This window comes from Medicago truncatula, chromosome 3 (assembly GCF_003473485.1).
Source record: "Medicago truncatula cultivar Jemalong A17 chromosome 3, MtrunA17r5.0-ANR, whole genome shotgun sequence".
NCBI lineage: Eukaryota > Viridiplantae > Streptophyta > Magnoliopsida > Fabales > Fabaceae > Medicago > Medicago truncatula.
The window spans coordinates 51,743,463-51,757,001 of NC_053044.1; the positions used below are offsets into that span (position 1 = coordinate 51,743,463).

At 32.9% G+C, this 13,539-nt stretch overlaps 3 protein-coding genes across 3 annotated transcripts; 1 reads left to right on the forward strand and 2 right to left on the reverse strand.

The window, feature by feature from the left end:
• The first annotated feature begins 1,988 nt into the window (after window positions 1-1,988).
• On the forward strand, window positions 1,989-7,552 carry LOC11431407 (25S rRNA (cytosine-C(5))-methyltransferase NSUN5). The gene is made up of 13 exons (XM_003603133.4): window positions 1,989-2,409; window positions 2,494-2,552; window positions 2,646-2,696; window positions 2,803-2,938; window positions 3,212-3,297; window positions 3,460-3,558; window positions 3,707-3,760; window positions 5,139-5,283; window positions 5,526-5,587; window positions 6,154-6,241; window positions 6,497-6,571; window positions 6,757-6,918; window positions 7,010-7,552. Exons 1-13 carry the CDS (start codon window positions 2,154-2,156, stop codon window positions 7,264-7,266), a joined length of 1,530 nt encoding a protein of 509 aa, XP_003603181.1. The 5' UTR covers window positions 1,989-2,153; the 3' UTR covers window positions 7,267-7,552.
• An 808-nt stretch (window positions 7,553-8,360) lies between these two features.
• LOC11431844 (uncharacterized) lies at window positions 8,361-11,201 on the reverse strand. Its single transcript, XM_039831812.1, has 6 exons — window positions 11,016-11,201; window positions 10,664-10,900; window positions 10,356-10,550; window positions 9,832-10,043; window positions 9,460-9,724; window positions 8,361-9,091 (listed from the first exon to the last, which is right to left on the reverse strand). The coding sequence occupies exons 1-6, from the start codon at window positions 11,100-11,102 to the stop codon at window positions 8,798-8,800; spliced, it is 1,290 nt and encodes a 429-aa protein (XP_039687746.1). The 5' UTR covers window positions 11,103-11,201; the 3' UTR covers window positions 8,361-8,797.
• Window positions 11,202-12,484: 1,283 nt separating this feature from the next.
• Window positions 12,485-13,240, reverse strand: LOC11425749 (17.1 kDa class II heat shock protein). The gene has a single exon (XM_003603135.3). The coding sequence runs from the start codon at window positions 13,121-13,123 to the stop codon at window positions 12,647-12,649; it is 477 nt and encodes a 158-aa protein (XP_003603183.1). The 5' UTR covers window positions 13,124-13,240; the 3' UTR covers window positions 12,485-12,646.
• Between the last annotated feature and the right edge of the window lie 299 nt (window positions 13,241-13,539).

Genomic DNA, 13,539 nt, shown 5'->3' on the forward strand with positions numbered 1-13,539 from the left:
GTGTATTTTACTTTTTGAAACTTGAAAAAAAAGGTTGTTTTTAATGTCATTTCTTTCCATTTTTAGTTAGTTAACCAATATCCCCAGACCACTGACTAACATGACCCTAACTTTTTTTATTCAAACAAATTAAATTGTAAAACTAATCAAGCTTTAAAAAAAATTATAAGCTAAGTTTGCAGACTATCTTTTTAATCTATACTATATAAAGATAAAGACTCAAAACTTAGTTGGTGGATAATATATAAGTACAGCATATTTTCTCTAAGTTTTGAGATTTTCTCTCTAAATTGACCCTTGCTTATGGCACCAAATTCACACATGACCACATGCTTAAAACGTTCAAATTTCTTACTATTTAGATCCATTAATTGTTGAGGGTATAATTCTTAAATTCATAAACTAACTATATGATTGGTAATATGATTTTCAAAGTTGTTTTGAATTCTATGTTTAAATGTTAATGGGGGCAGCGAGTCTCGTGGTTAGACTTGGACAAACCCCATCACAATTGAGAATTGTGTAAGTCAAGGGTGATGGTGATTTCCGGACTGACCGAGTTCCTTCCAACCACAACGTTTTATTTATTGCATTTTTTTTAAGGGGTTTTGTTGCCATATGATAAGTATTTAAAATGATATAAGAGAGTAACCAAAAAAAAAAAATGATATAAGAGAGTTACATTTTTTTTAAGGATCAAATTACACTTAAATGTTACTATAAAATCAACTGTTGAATTCTAAACTACTATCATATATATTAGTTTATCAGAGATTTATAACCAGAGCAAGTCTTACATAATCACAAATATATTTTTTGAAATAATGATCACAAACATTTGAACACGTCATTTAAGCGCATACACAAATATACATATATACATATCAATTAATTATTTAAAACATAAATATTATTTAATTATTTTTCAAATTCTACATATTCTTAAATATGTGTGCGCTCAAATAAAGTGTTTAAATACTTGTGAAAAACCAAATATTTTTCTCTTTACTAACGTAAATTATAAACACTTTAGATTGATCCCGAGAATTCATATCTAAAAATAATTTATTATCTATAAATTTATTTATATCATGTATGTGATCCATCTATGATAGTTTAATAACAACTTGTATTTTACCCATAAATAATTTTAGGGTCAAGCTAACTATGCCTTTGGGGCACTAGCAGTTAACAAAAACAAAAGTAGAAAGTTTTGTATTACAAAGAGTATTTTTTACACTTTTAAAGGTTTGACCATACAAATTTCAAGAAATTTTTACCATATTAATCTCCTAAGCTAGTCGGTGTTTTCCATAATTTTATTCGATTTTATCTTCGGTCATAGAAAATAACCTATATCAAAGTAAGCTCTATATGATAAACATTTTTTTTTGTCAAGTAGTTTGGTGAGTATGAATTCTCTATTTTAAGGAGAATAAATGGGGAGGTTCAAATTTCGGCCTCTGCATATACTCCATTCGTCCTAAATTATAAGCCAAAAAAGATCAACTTTTATCATATTTAATTATGTTTTTTCAAAAAATTATCTTTTCCAAAGGAAAATTAAATGGAAAGTGCATTCAATTTGCTCTCTTTTTCATTTTTTCTGTAATCAACTACCAATGAAAATTATTTTTACACCTTCCTATAAAACTTATTTTAAAGTGTGATTTTTTTGTTTGTTTATAATATGGGACGGAGGGAATATTATGCAATGTCCTTATCAACCGAGCTAAATTTATGGAGACTAAACACTTTTTAATTAACACTCTATTGACATTTATATCCAAAAAAAAAAATACCATTATTGATGAATGTTTAAAGAGCAAAACTATTATGTTTTCAAAAAAGCAAAACTAACACTATTAGTAGTATTTGCTAAAGTACCTACAATCTTTAAAATTGAATAGTTTGCAATTGAAAAAACAACAATTTTGTTTTAAAAATTGCAGGGTGTTAGTAAATATTGAGGGGGTGTTAAGTAACCCTAATTTTGATCTGAAATGAAACCCAGAAGGACAAACGAAAGCCAAAGACACGAAACATAACACGAATGTCACGAAACATAACAACAACATCAACATACACAGTAACCCATGTCGTGTGAGTGTTCTTTCAGCTGAGAAAAAGCAAAACCCCTAAACCCTGCAACGATGCGAACGAAAAGTATGAGGAAGAAGAAGAAGGGTGATGATGCTTGTAAAGAAAATGAAGCAAAATCGTCGAAAGTGTTGAAAGGAGCAGAAAGATCAGCATATTTCGCAAGAAGAGAAGCAGCGAAAGTATTGAAAACTGTACTCGAAGGAGATGCTAAGCGCCGTGCACTTGCTTCTATCAAAACCCTTGTTTATCATCCTTCTGTTAGGAACAAGAAAGCCACTTTTGCTCTCATCTGTCAAACCCTCAAACGTAACTAATCACCATTCTCACTCTTTTTCTTTCTTCTATTCAATTATATATTCATTCATTCATTCATTTTGTTTACATTCTCAGATCTTCCTTTTATCAACGATGTTTTGCAAGCTGCTAAAATTCTTAATACTAAGTGGAAGGTAATTAATAACTGCATTAACTTTTACTTTTGCTCTGCGTAATGTTATTGTTTTATAACACAAAATTGATTTCTCATACCTTTGTTTTTGCAGAGGCAACAAGAATTGATTTATATCATTGTTTATGATATCCTTTTCGGTCAGGTAAATGAATTGAATTTCTGTAATAGCTATTTGTTCAAATTTCTCTACCTGATATTTAACAACATTATGGAGTGTTTATCTAACTCAACTAGATTGAAATTTGTAGGAAGTTCCACTGGTTGGTGATGCAGAGAAGTACCTCATGCGCCACAAGGAAGCCCTACATTTACATCTCAAAAAGATTTTGTTACAGAAAAATGTGAAGACTGTTAAAGAGTTGTTTGCTCTACATGAGGTTCCTGGTCAGTCTTTACATCCCAAACCCCACCAAAAAAATGCCTCTTTTATATTTCTTTTTGTATTATACTATTGTTTTGTGGATTATGCACTCTTTACCGTTGATGCACTGCTATGTTGTGATTTCATGACATAATTTATAAATGATCATTTTTCAAATTTGATACATTCTCAATGGATGATTTTTTCAAAGTTATTATTCTTTAACTGTGTGAGTTGCTGGCTTACTGCTCTACTGTCATAATGACTTGGAAGTTTTTCAAAATTTTCTTCTGCAGATGTTTCTGTACCTCGAAATGTTCGTGTGAATACACTTAAACTGGATGTTGATTCTGCCTTAGTTGAACTTCGGAAAAAATACTCGGTATTTTTGTCAAACTATTTCTTATTATCATTACCCTCAATTACATTTTAATTTTTCGTAATGGAAATGAATTTGTAGAAACCTCTCAGAGTGTACATCTTTGACTCAAACTAGTGATCTACGGTTTGGTTGACGAGATTAAACTTTTGGTGTGACAAATAGGTTCAAAAGGATGATTTACTGCATGACTTGCTGATACTCCCTCCAGGAACTGATTTACATGATCATCCTCTTGTAAAAAACGGAAGCATATTTCTGCAAGTAGGCATCAACCCTCCTTTTTTCTTTTCTCTATATATAGATTCAGGGAATAAAAAAGTGAATTTTGTGCTATTTAATATAACAACACAGTTCTTGCGGCTACTTATTCATTATTGGTAATCTTTCACTAACATTGAGACAAACTTAGGGTAAGGCGAGTTCAATGGTGGCACCGGCCCTTAGCCCTGAACCAGGATGGGAGGTGAGTTATTTCTGCTTTATTACATATGGTTTAAGATATAAATCTATTTCATAGGCGTTCTCAACTTTAGTTCCTAATTACCCTTGTAAACATCATCTTTTGTTCTCTCATTTCTGATTTCTTTATTCTTCTGGTTCTAGAGCCTGATATTGTGGCCTGCTCCATTTTTTTTTTTTTACTTTGGGCAGTATGTTGTTAATTGATACATTGTGGATTCATTTCTTGATGTCTTTCTAGTGTTTTCAAAGTCGTTTGGTAAATCAAATAAGTGGTATGGCAAATAAGTAGAAAGAAAATTAGGATTAGTATGGTCAGAGCACTTACCCTTTGAGACCAAAATAATGGTGAAACTAGCATATTTTATTCATCGTTGAATATATTGTTCTTTTATATGGATCTGTTCCTTCTGAGATTACTAATCATATGCTATGAAAATGGTGAAATGAAACAAGCATGTATACTATTGGGAATATATAATTTATATTGCCTTTATGCCATTTTTTTGTAAGGGTGAAGCACTGACATAGACCCTGGATGTGACACCGACACGGAGACACTTGTAATAATTTGAGAAAAGAAAGCGATTGTATATTAAAATCCAATATGAGAGGTTGTTTTAAGTAATTAGTAGGTGGTTAATTAGGTTTAAGTAGATTATTAGTAAGTGTCCCATTGGGATTAAATTTTGAGGCCCATTAGGGTTAAATAATAGTATGTTCTCTTTATTTGTATATAAAGAGGAATTCTTTGGAATATTAGAGTAGGACGGAATAAGTTTTCTGTTTAGGACCAGAGTAGGATTCCTCTTTGAGTTACGTCGGAGCTTTGCTTCGTGAGGAGTTAGAAAAACCCTTTACTATTGTACCAGAAAAAGAAAAACTTTACTACCGTCGTTCTATTCCGTTGTCAATAAAATGTTATTGTTTATCCATTGCTTTCTCTTATTCTTGTTATTGTTCCTTACTTGATTTTGAGGTTCTCATCATTGTATGTAACCACACGTGTCATGTCGGACACACCTTCGATTTGAAGTGTCGATGCTACATAATATTGCTTTTAATTAATGTTACCCTGATATATATTTTTTTCTACATTTTTTTAACAACCCTCATGAATGATTAACTTTGAAAGACTGCAAGAAAAGATTAATAGTTACATATGTATTTAATTGCTAGAAGATAAGCAAGCAACTGCTGTATGCTTGCATGGTATCTGGCTGATGGCTGATTTATTTTATTTGTTAGCCGTCGTGCTATGAGTTCTCAATTTATAAGTTAAATCATAAAATGACGTCGTTGGAAGTTGAATGGATATAATGAAATTTTGTTTTACTTATCTCATTCCTTAATAACTTTTTTCACTTTGAATGTATCTCAAGGTTCTTGATGCATGCGCTGCACCCGGCAACAAAACTGTCCACCTTGCTGCCCTTATGAAGAGAAAGGGTAGGATTATAGCATGTGAGCTGAAAAAGGAAAGGATTAAGCGCTTGAATGACACTATAAAGCTATCTGGGGCTACCAGTATCCATTATCGTGTTTATAATAGAAGATGCTTTTCAACCAATTGTTAATTCAGTATTAAAATAATCACAAACTTGGATTTTATGTTATCATATACATGCTAAGCAGTTGTTCATATCTCCTTTCTGCAAACTGTACCATGGTGCCTCTGGAGGAGAGGAGTCCACTATAGATTTTGATACCATTTCTTTGGTTAACTTTCAGTTTGTGTTGCAATGTTTCAAACTTAACCCCAAGTTCAGACATACAGGTTCTCAATGAGGATTTCTTGAACATAAATTCCAAAGACCCTGCATATTCTAAGGTAAAGTATATTTATTTATCTCTTGCTGTATATTTTAATGTTTCTTGGGGCTTACTGGAGTGGCTAGTTAACAGTTTGACCGATTGTAGACTGTAGTTATCAGATTTTAAGATTAAATTCATCAATTATGTTTTTTTTTTGCAATTACCATTTCTTAAGCCACTTTATTGCTTGAGCCTCTTAATAAATGTATTCTTGCACTGCAATAATGGATGATATGGGGGCTGGTGGATTCTGGCATTTTTTAATGGTCCCTGTATCTTGCAATCTGCTGAATGCTGTTGGGTGTTGAATATTTTGTTACACCGGTTATATGATGACTTGGTTTCTGTTGAAAGTTGTTTGCACAGTTTTAGAAAGAAATATTGTTTTCCATTCACGTTTTCTCAAATTTGAGTACTTTGCCCTTTTACTAAATGACTAAACCCCGTCGTTGTAAGAACCCATATTGATTTTTATTTCCTAGGTATGGCATATGTGGTGGCTATTTGTGACTTTGTCTACTGGATTGTAATGTTACTTTGTTCATTTTGTGTGTGTAATTGTTATCAGATTTATCATTGCAGGTAAAAGCTATTCTTTTGGATCCTTCCTGCTCTGGTTCTGGTACTGCTGCTTCTAGACTAGACCATTTGCTCCCATCTAAAGCAGCAGGTTATATTTTAATCTGCCTTCTCAATTGTATATTTATCGATCTGGCTAGCAACTTTTGCGCATAGCAAATTTTACTGTAGTATTTAAAAAATGATTAGTGTATAGCATGTTAAAAATCACAGTTGGGACATTATAGCACACAAATCGAATTCAAATAAATATCGTGACACAGATCAAACTTGGATAATCCTTTTCAATTTAAATGGAAATTAAACATGATCATATTTTTCATTATCACCTTTTGTTGTTGTATAGGTCAGAATGTGGATATGGAAAGATTGAACAAGCTTGCAGCTTTTCAGAGAAAAGCTCTTCAGCATGCCTTCCTTTGTGAGTTTATTTGTTTCTCATGGTTAATTCTAGTTTACTTTGTTTCTAGATTTTCTCTTAATTTAATAACCTTGTTTTTTTTCCCCATATCTATGAAATTATGAAAATAGGTCTTGACATTTTTGTATCCATTTTAGATGTTCCCATACAGTACTTAAATTAAAAAGAATTGTTAATTTTTGCAGTTCCAGCTCTGGAACGAGTTGTGTACAGTACATGTTCAATAAACCAAATCGAGAATGAAGATGTTGTGAAATCTGTTTTGCCAATAGCCGAGTCATATGGATTTCAACTTGTAAAACCCTTCCCTGGGTGGCCGTGTCGGGGTCTTCCGATATTTGAAGGCTGTAAGTATATTATTATTATTCTCACGTAGCTGGTCTATTTCTACCATATTATTTTTGGCAGATTTGAATGCTTTTTCTTTTTACCTTGCAGCTGAAAACCTGGTTCGAACAGATCCTGCCAAGCACGGCGAGGGTTTCTTCATTGCATTGTTTGCCAAGAAAGATGATGTTAACCTGTCGGCGAGGTCAAATAAAAATGACAATAGGACGCTCCACAGTTCTACCAGAACTAGAAACGTGCGAAGGAAACAACCAATTCACACTAATATGTTCAAAATGTGGTTATCTGGTCAACTGTGCCGGCGTCACCGTCACATGCTAGACAATTCCTGCTGTGGTCGAAATTGAGGGATGAAAGAGCTGTCTAAGATAATTATTTTTTCTTGTAAGTGTAAAACAAAGCCCAATCATAAAATAGAGTAAATCAGTTTTGTTTGCAGCATTTTTACAGTTTTCCTTCCCACATTTTAGAAATGAAAGGGATAAAATTATAGTTTTCTACTTTTCTTAAACTCTGTACTAATGAAAGAAATTATGAAGACCAAGCCTCTCTTTGCGACTGCACTGAATATTTTTTTGTTCACAAAGACCAAGCATAGGAGTATATATCCAGACCATCCACATTATCTTTCAATACATATGCTGTTTTACTTGTATATAGTACTATATTATATAGGTCTCGTTTATGCTCTCTTCCCATATGTAGGATGCTTTATTAGTGGGTTAATATCCTTACTTAGGAAAAGTTCAAGCTTTGATATGTAGTTTCAACTAACATAACACGTACTCTTTTCCCCTGCTAAATACACTTGAGTTAGAATATGGACCCAAAATTTTATTTGCAGGTTATTGCATGTCCCAAACTAGCTTGCCAAGAAATACTATGTTTGCCACTCGATTAGCTCTGTTACTAACTTATAAGTCTTCTTTAGAAGAATTTTTTTTGTTCATAATTAATAGATATACTCATCATTTTTCTCTACAAATATACCTCTTAGTTGAATACCTATACAAAAAAGAGTATTTTAATAACATTCATACCCAATTAGGTCTATTGGTATGTATGCCTATAACTCTTATCATAAATCCAAAGTTGGCCTTAACCTATCTGCCTTTCAGGGTACAAAATCCAAAATACTCATCCATCAGTTTTCTAAACTGTCGTCCTGTTTGCTCTAACCTTTTTTAATCAACAATTTTCCGCAGGAATACTATTAAACTAGTTTAACCTCAAATTTCATCAAACACTACACTCCATTAGCTTATCTGCTGTAAACTATCTGCTATCTTTTTACCAGACACAGCCTTTGCAAGACACATGATGTTGTACAACGATTAAACAAACGTAGGGAATGATAGTTTTGATTGACATATTACAATTTTAAGACAAAATTATTTTGATGTGTCTCCTACAATAGCTATCATAGGCCATAAACAAACTTCATGCAACCGTGATACAGAGTTTCAATTCTTGAAATTCATTGTGTAATTAACTTTGTTGTCTTATATGGCAATGGCATGAAAGGCTTGGTAGTCTAATGTTTATCACAAGGTACCACACCATTAAGAAAAATCAAAAGGCTAGACTCAAAGCCATGTGATGTGCCATCCATTTAGAACATATGACAAAGTAGGACACAGATGAAATAGTTTTCCTGTGGAGTTATTTGAATCACTTGACAGATTACTGAATGCAATTTATACACCTTTCCAACCAACTAATGTAATGTATACAATTGATATTATGCTAAAAAAAAACTCAAGGATAAGGAATATGACTCATCACTTAGTAAGTGAAATTTACCCAACATATGTACAAAAACTGTATTAGAGAATACTCTTTGAATAACAAAGGTGATCTAGGTCTATATGCATGGTTTTATGGCTCAAGTAAAAGTGCCCTCAATATTGCCTCACACATGCCCTTATAGCATAAAATCAGATGGCCACTATTTGGAACTTCATGATATTGTATCCAAGGTAGCTGCCATGAAACAAATCTTTGAAGTTCAAAGGGCACAACCTTATCTTCATATCCTTGCCAAATATGAAATGAACTTCTTTTGTGAGGGAATGGATTCCTTATCTTCACTGGATCAAATTCCCATTTTCCAAAAGCCAATCTCCAATCATCACAAAGAGCGTAAAAAACAGCGCGTTCCCTTAACTTGTCCTATAAGTAGGTACATATCATGGTTAGTAGAATTATATTTAACATCAGAAATTAATTGTAATATACTAACTATGTAAAAATACAGAGATGTTTAATCAGATATAATATGGTAGTATCATGTCCTAATATTGAATTTTAAGCACTTGTTTATATATTTGTTTGAATTTTCTTTCTTGCATCACAAGGTGGTTTCGGATGTGAACTTGGTCAAGCTACAAATAGTAGCTTGCGGATGTCCGCACATCAGAAGCGATCTAACTGTGGTTCCAAATACACACTAAGTGAGATATGATTAAACATCTCTCTAATATTTTTACACTATCGGTAAATAGTAATTAAGTTTTCATATGAAACATGTAATTTTTTACCTTTGTAAACATTGGGAACTTAGGAAGTGTCTTCAAAATATCAATATCATTTTTGCTGAAGAATGCTGGGTTCTTTTCAACGGCAATAGTAGCTGACTGGAGCCAGTTTTGAGTCACATAGCGATGCAATAGTCTAGGACAGTAATTTGCGAGCCAACGTGTCCACAGAACAGGTTTCCTCCTATAGTCATCTCTTATTAGACTCCTAGGGAGGGAAGGCCAATTGTAATTGATAATTGGGGATACCAATGCCAACCCTGCAAGCCTGCACAAATTTATGCATTTGTTAGTGTAATTTTTTGTTATATCGTCAAAATATACATTAAGCGTGACTTATTAAAAATACGTATTGAGTATTGTAACGTAATTTACCTGTGAGGAAAGTAGTTTAGACAACTCCAAGTAGCACAGGAGCCCATAGAGATTCCAATTACATAAAACTGTTCTCCAATTTGAAGCTGATCAGCAAGTTCTTGAATGTCAAGTGCTTCACTTTTCATTGAACGTTTCGGGTTTGGATCACTTTCTCCGCATCCAGCTCGGTCATATTGCACAAAATATATACCCAGTTCTTCTATTAATCCCTATGTGAATGAACCATATTCATGTTTATTCAGAAGTCAGAACCAATAACTTATTTAAAAAAGAGAAATTAAATAACCAAAAAATTTCATGCTGAAAAAGAATATACTAATAGACACTCATGGTTTCTTCTAATTCGTGCAGTTCTTGATCATTTATAAATAAACAGCTTATGACATGTGTATAAGCTATTTTCAACTTATTTTTTCAAGATAATGAATGAAAATAGATTATAGCTTGTATGATAAGTGCTTATATCCAAATAGAGAGCATAGCATGTCAATTTTTTTTCAGAAAGAGACAGAGGTTATTACTTGTGTTGCAGGAAAATGCATTCTTTTAGTGCTTCCAAAACCATGCACAATGATAATCTTGTATTTTGCTTTGTCCTTAGGGACGCCTCTCTCAATGTAAGCAAGGTGCCTCCCGTCTCTGAGTCTGATTCTTGTCAAAATCTCTTTTGAATCATCATGGTTTGGAGAAATATGAGTTCCCTCATGAACCTTTATCTGAATAACCAATATAACAAAAAAAGCAAGGTTTAGATAGCATGTTTTCAGCACAATGATCACGTAGATATATGCAAGAAAAAGAAGGCTATATAAAAGTGAATAGTCTTTACATTGCAGAAACTTTTGCAGATTTTCTGAGTCTGACGAACTTGTGGAATCAAAGTTAAAAGCTTCAGATAATGACTTATTCTTTTCATCTTGTATTTTGCTTTGTCCTTAGGGAAGCCTCTCTCAATGCAAGCAAGATGCCCCCCATCTCTGAGTCTGATTCTTGGTAAAACCTCCTTTGAATCATCATGGTTTGTAGAACTCTGAGTTCCCTCTTGAATCTTTGTCTGAAAAACCAACTGAAAAACCAAGATAACACAAAAAAAGGGTAGGCTTAGATAATATTTTTTCAGCACATTGATCATATGGATTTTCGAATGAAAAAGAAAGCTGTATTAAAGTGAATTGTCTTACATGACACAATCTTTTGCAGATTTGTTGAGTCTGATGAACTTGTGGAATCAAAGTTAAAAGCTTCAGATAGTGACTTGTTCTTTTCATCTTCTTCTGTATTATGGATCTTACACGAAATTTGTATTCACGTCAATAGAATGAGGGAAGAATTTGGATACTTCAGTACTTCATCTGTTGAAAATCTTGTCAAGGAATATCTATAAAAGTGTTCATGAAACAACTATCAGTATAACTAATATAGTTAGTTAGTTGAGCTGTTATAGGGGCAGTTAAGTAGTTAGTTTGTTAGTTAGTTATGTTGGAAAATGTGTGCATAGTTTCTCTATGTGAACTCAAAATAGGCACTAAACAAAAACCTAAAAATGTGAGCAAGGAAAAACCACACTACCCATAGGCCTCTTACGAATTGTCGCACTATATTTCTCCCAGAACTCTTTTTATGAGTGAGGATCGTGCTTCACTTCTAATTGCTCCAACTTGCTTTGCTGAAACAACAGAAGAACTCAAGCTATATGGCTGTGCTATGGTAGAATTTGTTCACCTTCACATTTAATGCACCTTAAGGAATTGGTTGGACAATGCAAATTGTCTTTATGTGAATACCACAAGTTAGTTATTTAGTCACTACTCATTCGTCCTTATTTATAAGATCCTTTGGTATTTTTTACGCACGCATATTAAGAAAATTTAATAACTAAATTTTGATAAAATGTATTGAAGTTGGTTTTTCACTTTTTAAGGAAATCAGTATCATTACTAGAAAATATATTTGGGAAAAGAAAAATAAGTGTATCTAGAAAATTGCACAGGGTTTCATATTAAGACGCAAACAAATGTTTCAAAATGGTCATATAATAGAAGATAGGGGAGCATAATATAAAGCAAAAATATTAAAGTCTTTTTCGCATGACATTGTGATATTCAAGCAATGATAAATCTTCTTTTGCTCTGTACAATTCCACATTCAAATATAAACACTCAACTCAAATACATGATACATGAATTCCAAAACTTGGAATAGGTTTTCAGTTTGAAAGCTCCCATCATGTAGCAATCTCTTACTTTCTATCTATTGCCAATTGCTAAAATTTTATATTGGTTTGTTAAATTATGTTTGAGATGTTTGACAATAATTTATAAAAAGAGAGAGAGAGACAATAATCATCAACACAAAAAATACTATGACAATTTTACTGCCAGAACGAATATGTCAGCAAAAAAGTCTGAAGTGATAGCTAGAATGGAATCAAGATAACTACAAAGCTAAGAATGTTTGTTAAATTAACTTGTACTGAATTGAATGTGGAAATACAATGAAAAATAGTGAAAAAAACCGGAACATTTATTATCAAAACTGAACTCAAATAGATATATTTTATTTAGTCATAGGAAGTTGAAATTCAGTTACCGTTAATCAACTCAAGTTAACAAACCAAAATTAAAACCTTTTCGTAATAAAAACACTAATATAGGCAAATCAAAATTCATTCATACTGAGATTATTACACATTACTAGTACATAGCATGATAATCGGCAATTACAAAAGACAAAAAACCATTGCCACACACGCACAAACAGACTAAAACAAAAAAGCAGACATAGCCCTTATTCTCCAAACATTGATTCATTCTCAAGCAACCTTAACCTGAATAGTTTTAGGCTTCTTAGGTTCAGGAGGAGGCAACTTATTAACAGTAACAGTAAGAACACCATCTTGACAAACAGCAGAAACACCACCTTCAACATCAGCATTCTCTGGTAACACAAATTTCCTCATAAACTTACCAACCCTTCTTTCCATCTTCAAATATTTACCACCTTCTTTCTCTTCTTCTCTCTTCCTTTCACCGCTTATCAGAAGCACATTCTCATCTTCAACCTGAACCTTGATGTCACCAGATTTCAACCCTGGCATGTCCACCACGAACACGTATGAGTTTGGATACTCTTTCACGTCTGCTGGTGTTGCAGCCATTGCTTTTGCGTCGCGAACGTAGGTTCGTGTTGGTGCGTTTAGATTCTTCTCTGTTGTGTCGTCTGTGAGGTCCATTATGTGGTGGATGGTGTTGAAGAGTGGTGAATCCAAACCCATCAACCTGAAATCCATTGTTGTTGTTGTTTTGGTAGAGATTTTATGTTTGATGATTATTTTCGTTATGCGTGCTTCGTGGAGAATGCGGGGTATTTATTAGCGTGGTTGGAAGATTATGGGAGGAAATTCTAGGAGTTTCGATCATAAAACTCAATGTTTCTAGTAGCATCCAGAAGAGGACAGAATAATGTCGATGATCCCTCTCTCGTAGATTATTGGGCCTCAAAGGCCCAAATGAATGAGTGAGCCAACAACTTGAGTTCAAGCCCATTTCAAATTTAAATTTAAATAACATAATAATTAACTTTGAAAATGAACATTGAACATTATGCAGTAATGAAAATTAATATTGTGCAGTAAAATCCCTTGAACATTGAAAATGAAAATTAACTTTGGCTAAATAATTAAATTTAAGTAAATATTATGCAGTA